This window comes from Camellia sinensis, chromosome 6 (genome assembly GCF_055761805.1).
Source record: "Camellia sinensis isolate YWXY chromosome 6, ASM5576180v1, whole genome shotgun sequence".
NCBI lineage: Eukaryota > Viridiplantae > Streptophyta > Magnoliopsida > Ericales > Theaceae > Camellia > Camellia sinensis.
The window spans coordinates 130,639,857-130,652,601 of record NC_138966.1 but is presented as its reverse complement, the minus strand read 5'-3'; the positions used below and the strand labels follow the sequence as shown (position 1 = coordinate 130,652,601).

Here is a 12,745-nt window from a genome sequence, read left to right as displayed (position 1 = left end):
CATGGTTTGGGCCTTTTCGGCTATTTTAGCCACAAAAAACAAAATAAGTTATTTTAGCCATAACAAACAAAATATCACATCAAACCCATAATCATTACATTCTTCTCTCACAAAAAAACTCAAAAAAGCTAAAAAGTCAAAAAGCCCTTCCCAAACCAAGCTTTTAAGCTCAGGCTAAAATAGTCAAAAAAGTCAAAAAGTCAAAAAGCCAACCCACTTCCCAAACGGAGGCTTAGAGTGTTTGTGGTTTAAAAGAATAAATAATATTTTATTTTCATTTTATTTTAGTTTTTAACTATAATTGTTGAATTATGTATACTATGATTAAAAAAAAATAATATTCTCACCTTTACAATTTTTTTATTTATTTTTTGGATAATTGGTGTCTAGGCTAATTTTTTACTATCTCAATTAATTTCAAAGCCTTAAAATTAGTGATCGAATAAACTTTCAGTGGTACGTTTGGATCCTCACCTTTACATTACATGTATCCCATAAATAAAATCATTATAGAAGGGGTCGCACTTCTTTCAAGCTAACATTTAACAAATATGTAAAATTTATCACAAGTCATATTTTAATAATTTAAAATGTTTATTTGGTAAGATTGATAATGCGTATCATTTATGAATACTTTTTGTTCGGTCAGTTTGACATGTTTTTTTTGGTTTTGGATAAATGAACATTTTTAGAGTACATTGAGAAAAATTAAAAATGTTATGAATTAAAATAAAAAAATAATTAAATTAAAATAAGACTCAGAGAAATTTCGCCTTAACTTAGAAAAATTTTAATTTTTACAGAAAAATTTATTTGAGTCAGAGCCAAAATTTCTCTGAATCGAATGAAATTTTTAAATCAAAATTTCTTTATAAAAATGTTAAAGAATCTTAATTAATAAAAAAATATATTTTGAAACTCTCCTACACACAAAAATAAAATTAAAAGGGTTGTTCCACTAATTTTCACTAATAAAAACTCAAGAGAGAGGTATAAGTAATTTACACTTGTGCCAAACGTACTCAGTTTGATCGTCGACCGAACACTTTTGCCTCTCGGCACAGACATTCATCAACCCCATAAAAATTTCAGTACAAATTTCCACAATTTCCCGAGAAAGTGCAAGAAAACTCCTCATTCAATTCAAGAGCGAGGACCACAATTCTAGGGAAATTCCAGTGTAAACACAGATTCACAGACAGAGAAGGCAAAAGCGAAACCCTAGCTGAGACAAAAACCGATGGAGAAACCATCCCCGAACTCCAGTCGCTCCCGAGAGCTTCAGTGCGTCGGACGATTGGAAATCCTCAAACCCAAACCCGTTGGTTTCCTCTGCGGATCAATCCCTGTCCCCACTGACAAAGCTTTCCATGTCTTCAATTCTGCTCTCGTCCCCTCTACCCAAACGTAATCCCTCTCTCTCTCTCTCTCTCTCTCTCACACACACACACACATATGTATGTTAATCATCTATATATGTGTGTGTGTGTCTATTCAATGTAGTTTGTAATTGTCTGTATTAGATGTTATGTGTTTTGGGTTTTTCAGACTGAGAGCTCCGAGGTATCGGATGCTGCCAAATGAGACTGATCTCAACACACTTCCGCTGCTTTCGAGCATCCCGGAGAAGATTCTTCCAATTGCAGCTGTACAGTCGAGGACCAGTGGAGGTAAATGTGTAAACTTTCAATCGTTTGGGTGCCTTCCTATGTATTCATGTGTTGTTTGAATGATGTGTGCTGTAGTTTGATTAATCTCACAGCACTTTAGCTTAAGTATGAACTTAATTATGAACAATTTTAATAGAGATTATGATGAAGACAAAGGTAATGAATTGGCATGTTTAATTTGAAATGGGCATTGTGTATTTATTTTTTGAAAATATCAATTAGGAGCAGTATAATGACGGTATATGGAAGTGTTAGGGGAAGAGGTAGACCTAGATTGATGCTAGCTAGTGTAATAAATAGATAGATGAATCTCCTTAATTTGACCAACCAAATGGCCTTTAATAGAATTGAGTGGATAAGAAGGATTCATGTAGGCGATCCCATTTGATGGGACTTAAGATTTGGTTTGGTTCGGTTTATCAATTACAAGTAGTGTGTCACGGACTAAGCATTTGCTATGCTCTCGAGAAGCCGGCTCCACGAGTGGTACAACGTACTCTTGTGCATTAAGCCCAAGGATCCAACCCAGGCGATGCGATAGGGATCCAACCCAGGTGATAAGGTTTTGTTTGTTTGTTTGTTTGTTTGGGGAGAATAAGAAGAGTAATGATACTAACTGAACTTGGGGACTTTTTAGACCTCATAGAGAGTTCATCATAGGAACAAACCAAAAGTGTGAAAGTCAAGAGGAGCTTAGTGCCGTGGCTTTGTGGAATGATTTGAAATGCTTCAAGGTTTTAAAATAATATCAAAAGGAATGTAGTTTTTATAGATCAGTTGTCTAAGAAAGACGATGCCTTCCGAATATGCCTCATAGAGGCCACTGCAAGATTTTGTTATATAGGGAAGCTTTTGAAGTAAAAATTATTGTAAGATTATTTGGTCAAGCAGACATTGGATTATATTGTCTATCCAAATATGATGGTTGCTAGCTTTGAAAATAGAGAGTTGTAGACCAGTTATTATATGATCAGGTCTACATTAAGCATTGATGAAATATGCTTCTGAAGTTTTTAAAGGTACGAATGTGTAAATAAGGCTGGCTGGTCTTGAGGCCTACCTCAAATTTAATCCTTTTGCGTTTAGATTTGGTTAGGTTGGTTTGTATGGAGCTTTGCCTCAAATTATCTCGTGTGAACAAATTGAATTAATTAAATTGAAATTTATTCTTTTAACAGGACTTCTAACCTCAACTCATTTAATTCAGCGAGGCTAATTTAGTTTGGTTTTGGCAGCTCTACTTGTAACCATTGGGTTGTGGTTTACAAATTTCACTGTGGCAAACATGGTTGACAGGGGCGGAGCCAGGATTACAATATTGGGGGGGCCAAAAGTCAAGTATTAAGCAAGTCTCAGTGGTCAGATCAAGTTCAATTTAGACGACTAAAATCAACAAATCACTATTAAAACCAAACTAAAAAATAATTACCAAAATATATTCTGTGAACTTCAATTTCAGTGATTTACTACTAGAAAAATGTAAATGAGAAGTAATATCACATACTTTATGCAATACATGAATGGTAATGAATTACATATCGCACCATGTACACAAAAATTTTAAATTGTCACGTACTACTGAATGAAAGATGAAAATACTTGGATTTTTTTTTAGGAAATAAAACAAGCAAAACTATGATACACACTTTAAAAATGCATACCGTATGTCCTTCCAAAACTACACTACAACGATTGGTAACAAAATCACAATAGTTAATAACTTTTTTCAACATAACAGTATGTAATATTTTAATATGCATAACATAATCATAATAGTTCATTATATAACCTTAATAATTTGTAACTAAAACTTTTTTGTGGTGCATCCATTTGTAACATAATTATAATAATTTGTATTAACATTACAAAAGCTCATAACTATTCTACAATGTATAGTATATAAGTAAAAAAAATAAGGCAAATGCAATTAAGCAGCACATGCATCATATAAATCACACACATATCCTAACAATCCTAGCAAACTAGCAGGGGTGGGGGGGCAAATGCAATTAAGCAGCACATGCATCATATAAATCACACACATATCCTAACAATCCTAGCAAACTAGCAGGGGTGGGGGGGCAAATGCAATTAAGCAGCACATGCATCATATAAATCAAATCACAACACATATCCTAACAATCCTAACAAACTAGCAGGGGTGGGGGGGCAAATGCAATTAAGTAGCACATGCATCATATAAATCACACACATATCCTAACAATCCTAGCAAACTAGCAGGGGTCAGGAACACCCACCCCCTCCCGCCCGATGGTTGTCACTTGATTTTTTCGCGAGTAAAATAAAATAAATAAATATACAAATGAAAACCTTACTTGCACTAAATCCACTTTTGGCCTTGACCCTTCCCTGCTACTGTGAAATTTAACATTTTCTTTTCCTCAGACATACCTGTAGGTTTCCATCCCTTGGTTATAGCAAAACTAGTAATACAGCTAGCATTTTGTATGGAGCCACTGGGTAAAAGTTATTTTAAGGATTGCCACATGTAGACAAAGGATTGTCACTCTAACTAGATGGCACTAGTCGTACAACCTATGTCGCCCCAACGTTGCTGCCAAATGCCTGGATAACCTTGTTATGTTAGATGAGTTTAGCATAGTTGATAAATGTGACTGACCCTAGTAATTTGGAACTTGGTTGGGATTACATCTAAAGCGCATGGCTGATCCAAGAAGTTGGAAATTAGGATTGGGCAATGTCGATCAACTACTTATTGATGTTTCATAATGTTCTTTTATTTTTTTGTTAAAGCTGTGCTCAGTTTTCACAAATGATTCTTAAAGATGGCAATGTTTGTTATTATTTTCCTGTTGGGTTAAATTTATTAAGAGTATTCTGTTCGGTCAGTTTTGTGAAATTGGGATTAAGGCTGTATTTGTTGAGTGATTAGGGGGTTCTAAAGAATGTAATAACTTCAGATTAAGGCTATCTCAGCTGTGTACTAACTGGTCGTAGAAGATTGTAATGTTTATTAGCATTATCCTGTCAGATTAACTTCTATTCTATGAAACAAATAAGGTAGGGTGCACTGGAATCTGGGATCGTTTTCATGACTGGCACCATATCCTGACTTGAAAAGTCGTTAGGTTATCCTTGTTGTATTTGGGTATGCAAGTAGTCGACTGTATAATATTTTTCTTTTGGCCTGTGATTGCATCAATTTTTACTTTTCACCAAAGGTGCCTGTGCTATCTGACATTTCTAGAAGTTAGCTATTATACTTTCTGATGCTCCAACTCTATCATGCTTGTGTAAAAAGTTACTAAATAACCATCCTTTTCCATGGATGTCTGAAGGCAATTTTTTTGTGATATACTTGACAGATTTGCCTTGGGAAAGTGGTGCTATCACATCAAATCTTACTAGGAAAGGTGAAGCCCTTGCTGTATCTGGTTTTGTGGAATATGGAGATGAGATAGATATCATTGCTCCAGCTGACATTCTGAAGCAAATCTTCAAGATACCATATTCCAAGGCTCGACTGTCAATTGCAGTTCATCGTGTTGGACAGACTCTAGTTCTTAATACTGGGTATGTTTTTGTGTGTATTTTCTCCTTTGTCATATCAATAAATTTCTTACGATCTTTAATGATTTTGTGCAGCACAGGCCTGATGTTGAAGAGGGAGAAAAAATTGTTAGAAGACATAGCAACCAATCAAAATGTGCAGATCAATCTTTATTTTTGAATTTTGCTATGCATTCAGTGAGAATGGAGGCCTGTGATTGTCCACCTGCTTATCATGCTCCTTCAGAAAAGCAATCAAAATCGTCTGTTCTTCCTGGGCGATTTGAGTCTAGGGATGAATCATTTGAATCTGCTGAACATCCAGAGCAAGGATGTGCTTCCCAGTATTTTGGACAGAGTAATGACATTGTTCAAGAGGAAGGATTTAATACAGAGTACACGCAGGTTAAACAGGATAATTTCTTTTGGGGGAGTAAGAATAATAAGAAAAACAAAGGTCATCATGCCCTCAAAAAAGCTTCACACGTTAAAGAAAAGTCCAGATGTTCTATGCAAGAGTCTGAAAAATGCAGAAGAGTTGGCAATGATGAGTTCTTAAGGGTTTTGTTTTGGCAATTTCACAACTTCCGTATGCTCCTAGGCAGTGACTTGCTTTTATTCAGTAACGATAAATATGTTTCAGTGAGTTTGCATTTATGGGATGTTTCACGGCAGGTTGGTACTACTTTACGAAATTAATTTTTCCACCAGAAAGTTACACGCTCTTCATTTTTTCCTCCCCATTTTGACAGGTTACTCCATTGACTTGGCTTGAGGCGTGGCTTGATAATGTCATGGCTAGTGTGCCAGAACTAGCCATCTGTTATCATCAAGATGGTGTTGTCCAGGGTTATGAGCTTCTAAAGACGGATGATATATTTCTTTTAAAGGGCGTATCTGACGATGGTACACCTGCTTTTCATCCCCACGTTGTCCAACAAAATGGCCTTTCTGTTTTGAGGTTTCTTCAGGGAAACTGCAAGCAAGATCCTGGCGCTTATTGGGTACTTTGTGATGCTTTTTTTGTGTGAATTACCCTATTTTCTAGTTTCTGTTTAATTGGTGTTTGAAAATATGTCTTTCTGACTTCCCAATTGACAGCTATACAAAAGTGCCGGAGAAGATGTCATTCAACTTTTTGATCTTTCTGTTATTCCCACAAACCATTCCTCCAATGATTGTGATGATAACTCAACCTGCCTGCCATCTCTGATTCATAAAGGGAGAAGTGATTCCTTACTTTCACTGGGAACTCTCTTGTACCGCATTGCTCACAGGCTCTCACTTTCAATGGTGTGGAATGATTATTATTTTTGTTACATCAGTGTTTTCTTTTCTTATCTCTCTTATTAACGTAGACTATTTATTTTATTTTATTTATTTTTATTTTTTTGCAGTCTCCGAATAATAGGGCCAGGTGTGCTAGGTTCTTCAAAAAATGTCTCAATTTCCTGGATGAACCTGATCATTTGGTAACATTGTTTTCATAATAATGCTTAATAAGCGAGCTTTCATCTTTCTATAAATATATCCTTGAAAGTAGTTTAGGAACAAAACTGAACTTACACTCCTAAATATGATGCTAGGTTGTACGTGCATTTGCTCATGAACAATTTGCAAGGCTCCTTCTAAATTACGATGAAGAGCTGGATTTAACATCTGAAGCGCTTCCTGTAATGTGTGAAGTTACAGTTACTGATGCTGAAGAAGAATCATTTGACTTTTTTAGCAGTACTTCTGACTCAATTGTCCGTGACATGGTCTTATCTCCAATTAGAGAGGATGAACCTAGTAAAGACACAGAAATTTCTGAAGATTCAGAACCAGAAGCTTCTTTTAAGATGTCTTTGGAAGCAAACATATCTGCTTCCAAAAAATTGATTGCATCAGGTGAGGCAGAATCGAGTGATCAGGGTGCTGAACAAGGTTCTGATGATGAAAACTTTGCAGTTTATGAAATCTCTGAAACTTCAGATCATGTGGTTGCTACTGTTGCTGATCCAATTTCCTCAAAGTTGGCAGCAGTGCATCATGTTTCTCAAGCTATTAAGTCACTAAGATGGAAACGCCAACTACAAAGCAGTGAATCAAAGCTGGACCATGGTAGCAGAGCTCAGGATAAGCTGCCTTCGTCACCGGATTTCTCTGTTTGTGCATGTGGTGATGCTGACTGTATTGAAGTCTGTGACATATGGGAGTGGCTTCCAACATCAAAACTGGATGATAAATTGTGGAAACTTATTCTTTTACTCGGAGAATCATATTTGGCACTCGGACAAGCTTATAAAGACAATGGTCAGTTGCATCAAGCTTTGAAGATTGTAGAATTGGCATCTTTGGTTTATGGTTCAATGCCACAGCATCTTGAGGATACGAGGTTTATTTCATCAATGGGTTTTTGCTTGCCACCTCTGATGGAAATCAGTGATGCAACAAAAGTGAACTCTAGTTCTAGTGATGATTGTTTTACCTCTGAGCGGTTCTCTTCCACTTACCTCTTTTGGGCTAACGCATGGACACTAATTGGGGATGTGTATGTTGAGTTCCACATTATAAAGGGTCATGAGATTGCTTCAGAATCAGAAAGAAAACCTCTTACCCAAGGGTTGAGAATGTCATCTGAAGTTTTAAAGGAGGTCAAAAGACTAAAGAAAAAATTGGGACAGTTCAATCAGAACTGTAGTTCGTGTTACTTGGTTAACTGTAGCTGCCAGAGTGACAGGGCTAGCAGTGGCAGCAGTGCTTGTAGTAGTAGTACAGGCAATACACGCCCGTTAGGCTATGGCCGAAAGCAAAGTAAAAGGTCATATGTTAAGAATAGCCCGTACTCACTTTCTGGGAACTCTGAAGATGATCTTGTTTGTAAAGTGGGAAGTGGAAAGAATTCTGAAAGATTTGAGGATAGTGTGGAACTGCATAATATAGGATCTGATCAATCTGAAACTGCTTCACGAGAAACAAACAAGGTGAAAAATGGTGGCATATTCAAATACCTAGGGGGTCCTGTAAATGGAGATGTGGAATACAATCTTTTAGCTGCCCTAAGATGTTATGAAGAAGCGAGAAAAGCATTGGGCGGACATTCTCATGGTTCAACAAAAATACAATCTTTGGCAAGAAAGAAAGGATGGGTTTGCAATGAACTGGGTCGAAAGAGGCTTGAAAGAAAAGAATTGGATGAAGCTGAACTTGCATTTGTAGATGCCATTGGTTCATTCAAAGAAGTTTCTGACCATACTAATATCATATTAATTTACTGTAATTTGGGCCATGGAAGGCGAGCATTGGCTGAAGAGATGGTATCAAAGATAGAAACTCTCAGAAAACACGCAATCTTCCAAAATGCATTCAATCATGTGCTTGAGACTGCAAAACTGAAATACAGTGAATCACTGAGGTATTATGGAGCTGCAAAGATGGAACTAAATGATATTTCCGAAGAAGCAGATTCTGTGTCACGCTGCTTGAGGAATGAAGTATATACGCAGTTTGCTCATACATATCTGAGGCTCGGGATGCTTTTGGCAAGAGAAGATACAATTGCAGAGGTCTATGAAAATGGAGCCTTGGAAAATTTTACTAGTCCCAGAAGAGCTAAGAAAGAACTGGCAAAACATGAGGTTTCGGCTAATGATGCCATAAGGGAGGCTTTATCTGTTTATGAGTCACTAGGTGAGTTACGGAAACAGGAGGCAGCATATGCGTATTTTCAGCTTGCTGGCCATCAAAGGGATTGTTGTTTGAAGTTTTTGGAATCTGACCAAAATAAAAGCAATCTGTCCAAAGGTGAAAACAGCGGTCTCCAAAGGGTCAAGCAATATGCTTTGTTGGCTGAGAGGAACTGGCAGAAGTCCATAGATTTCTACGGGCCGGAGACACATCCCATGATGTACCTAACTATATTAATAGAGAGATCTGCTCTTTCCTCAAGCCTCTCTGGTTCTTTTCACTCAAATACGGTATGCTTTGGGACTTTTTTCTTCTCAGAATGGCTGTCATTATATCTTTCCCCTTCTGTTTTGACACAAAAAAATAAAAATAAAATAACATAACAAAATAAAATAACAAAAGAAAAGGAAAGAAAATTCAATCCCAGAAGAGAGAAGAAAGGGGGGAAAAAACTCTATTCACAGCCATCTGTTTACCAAATTATACAGTCTATCTAGAATAATATTTGTAGTAGAATGCTAGGGAGCAAGTTGTTTCGCTCATACTCCAGTTGGTGACTTGTTTCTTGCTGCTGTCATTAGAGTCATCATAAATACAAGTTTTGCATTTCCATTTTTTATAAAATTATTATTATGAGAATTGTGTTGTGGTTTACTTTTGTACTAGCATGAGCGTACTCGTTTGTTAAGTGAGTACTTTATCTGGGCTGCTGTGTAGAAGTAGAAGCCATATGTGAATGCTTTCATGCCTCTTTGTTTCCAATAACATACTCTGCAAGGAAATAAAAAGTCCTCGTTTTAATTGAGAAATTTAATATTATCCATTCCAGCAGTGATAAATTTTTCAGTATAACCATTATCGATGCAGCTGTTGCATCTGTTCTGCATTTCCATTTTTTTTTCTTTATATAATTATCATTATTATGAAAATTGTTTTTGTTGTTGTCTATATTTGGTCCTTTCTAAAGATGGCAAATTACTTGCAAGTTTGTTTTTGACCAGATGCTGGAATCGGCACTTACTCACCTGCTTGAAGGACGCCGCTTATCAGAAGATGCAAATTCAGATTCTTTCAAAAATGAAAACGCAGATGTGTATGCTAAATTTTGGAGTCAGCTGCAGATGCTATTGAAGAGGATGCTGGCCATGACACTTCCAGCAAATGCAAACAAATCTTCTGTCAGTTCACAGCAAACTCAATCCAATAGGTCGGGAGATGTTGCAAAGCTCAGGGAGCTTTATAAAATGTCTTTGAAATCCACGGAATTCAGTCAGTTGCACGCTATGCACCAGTTGTGGACATCATAGTGAGAGCAGCTCGTAAGCTACATGATCCAATCGTCAAGTCCTTTGACTGGCAATGGTATGAAGAGAGAATGTACCTGATTTTTGGTATGTCGGTTGATGAACTGGAGTTTTGATTTTTGAGATAGAGGAATGGTTTTGTTGCTAACTCAATGCCGAATGAGTTTTATGTATAAAGAATTAAAATAATTTTCCTTTGTCTGAAATTGAAACGGTCAGACTTGAATAGAGCATGAGATGGAGAGAGCAGCTCTACTTGGTTCATTTATGCCCTCTTGGTTATCTTTTTGTACCCTCTTATTCAAATTGAAAGACAAATAGCTAGTCTAGTCTTATCCATTGGAAGGTTGTGTTTGGCCAATGTAACGTTAAGTTGTGTTTGGCCGACGTTATTTATCGCAGCATTGTGGCGTGACTTTTGAGTTACGAAAATCAATTTCTGCACAAAAAATGTGGGGATAAGGTTCTCAACCTATTGAGTATCTCTCTCAAACATACGGGAATGATTATGGTATAAATCCTTCAAAGAGTGTGTATTTGATGACATCATAAATCTATAATTTTATTATTTATTTAATTGTAGGATATGTGACATTCTTTTACTCATTTTGGAGGTTATGAAATGTGAAAAGAGAACAAAGTGGAAAATATAGAGCATGAAGTGGAGGTTGAAAGAAATTATGGAAGATCCTGAAATAGAAAACGAAGAAGGTGGAAGAGTGGGTAGTTTTAAGTAGTTTTTTTTTCTATAATTGATTGCCTATAAATAGCCATTTATGATTACATTGTAAAAGATTCAGAATTCAAATTAAAGACAATTGATTTATATTTTTCTTATCATTTATATTTCTTACACTCTATTTTATGTACTTTATTTTCGAAGTATAGGAGTGGAGGTAAGTTCTTTGTACTTTATTTTATGCACTTTATTTTCAAAATATAGGAGTAGAAATAAATTAATAGTTAGTTTGATTGTTATCTTTTTTTGTCTCCCTTTTTTTTCTTTTAATTTTTCTTTTCTCTACCCTTGGCAATTTCGAAGTTCTCTTCGTTGAGAAAAGGAACTGTCAACGCAATCGCTTGATAATTGGTTTAAATTTAATCTTTAAAGATTTTTCAATCCTTGTTGACTCGCTTGCATTTATGATATTTTCTTTCGTAAGAAAAATAAGCCAACAATTTTTGACACGCCTAATGAGACGTCAAATGTCAGAAATGAAAAATATATTGGATTCGTCCATTTTAAATAGCTTAGATAAAATCTTTTGGCGTAAATAAAAAATTTTTGGATCCTCAAGAAGAGATCCATTTTCTTAATGAAACAAACTTTCATCAATTACAATATTGTTTGGTAGAAGAAAAAATACACAATTTAATTGGAGTAATTCAACAACTTGACATGGAAATTTACTAATGGAGACACAAGTTATCAACCCTTTTTGTCAAGTCTTCAATGACTGAATTTTGTGGGGTTTTACAAAATATTTTTTAAGTCATTTGTGACTGAAATTAGTGAAAATATAATTTCATCAATGGCTCGGGGGGTTCAAGAGCCTGTTTTTAAGGAGTCAAATTATGAAATTAACATAATGAAAGAGCATGTTCTTGAGCCAAATTTGGCTAAGAATGATATTCTATGCATGACTTGAGGAGTCCAAAAACCAATTTTTAAAGAGTCAAGTTATGAAAATAACATACCTATGAGTGATTTTCATAAGCCATTAATGGTTAACATAGAAAAACAGCCCATTTTACCAAATAATTATGAAAATCAATTTGGCGAAAGTCATGTTTTTAAACCAAATATGGTCGAGAATAATGAACAAGTCACTGTTCATGAATTCAAATTTTTTGACATTTTTCAAAGTGTCAAAAAGTATAAATTTTCATGGTCACATTATATCATGACTTTTGTTGTTCAAAATCTATTTTGGATTTTTGGATCACATCAAATGTTGACTTTGATGGAATAACTAACAAATAATATTTCGTTTTTGCAATATATTGGGCAAAAATATGGTTATTAGTTGATCCATAAAACCATCACCATTTGATTTGTGATTACATTCGAAGCATGTCCCAAGACACTTCGAAACATGTTATTAAGAACATGTGAGGGTTATTAAACCTCTTTGCAAAGGATAAATAGTTGTGATGTTATATGTATTCATTGAAATATCATTTTATAGCCACTAATGGCTAATCAAAATGTGTGGCAACAACCTCCGTAATTAAGCAAATTAATTAAATTGATTATGTGCTTATTATTAATTATGTGATTGCGTGGTATTAAGTGTTATTGTTATGTCATGTGACTATTTAAATTGTATTATTGTGGACATATAGGTTAGAGTGAATATTAAACTTGTCTGATTCGTTAATATTAACAAGTTATAATTAAATTATTAAGTAAGAAATTAGAGCCTAATTCACCTTGGTATAATTTAATTTGGCATCATTAGGATTATATAATGATGAAATTAATTTATTAGAGTTAATTAAATACAATTTAAATTAGAGATTGAATTATTATTATTATATTAGAGTTATTCTACTAACCTATTCATCCAT

At 35.2% G+C, this 12,745-nt stretch overlaps 1 protein-coding gene across 2 annotated transcripts; it reads left to right on the top strand.

Annotated features, from left to right (window-relative positions):
• Window positions 1-236: 236 nt before the first annotated feature.
• LOC145792893 (erythroid differentiation factor-like protein) lies at window positions 237-10,561 on the top strand. 2 transcript variants are annotated; one of them, XM_082874758.1, is made up of 9 exons: window positions 237-1,407; window positions 1,549-1,670; window positions 5,018-5,225; window positions 5,303-5,876; window positions 5,954-6,205; window positions 6,303-6,494; window positions 6,599-6,673; window positions 6,788-9,160; window positions 9,872-10,561. In XM_082874758.1, the coding sequence occupies exons 1-9, from the start codon at window positions 1,241-1,243 to the stop codon at window positions 10,175-10,177; spliced, it is 4,269 nt and encodes a 1,422-aa protein (XP_082730884.1). In that variant the 5' UTR covers window positions 237-1,240; the 3' UTR covers window positions 10,178-10,561. The 2 variants fall into 2 exon arrangements, with proteins under 2 accessions (XP_082730884.1, XP_082730885.1); XM_082874759.1 differs by having other exon boundaries at window positions 1,025-1,407; window positions 5,298-5,876.
• The last annotated feature ends 2,184 nt before the right edge of the window (window positions 10,562-12,745 follow it).

Bases quoted from the DNA above. Each gene is read 5' to 3' on its own strand.
- LOC145792893 (XM_082874758.1), top strand. From the start codon at position 1,241: ATGGAGAAACCATCCCCGAACTCCAGTCGCTCCCGAGAGCTTCAGTGC. The intron at 1,671-5,017 runs GTAAATGTGTAA...TATACTTGACAG, and splicing joins ACAGTCGAGGACCAGTGGAG to ATTTGCCTTGGGAAAGTGGT. The intron at 6,495-6,598 runs GTGTGGAATGAT...ATTTTTTTGCAG, and splicing joins ACAGGCTCTCACTTTCAATG to TCTCCGAATAATAGGGCCAG.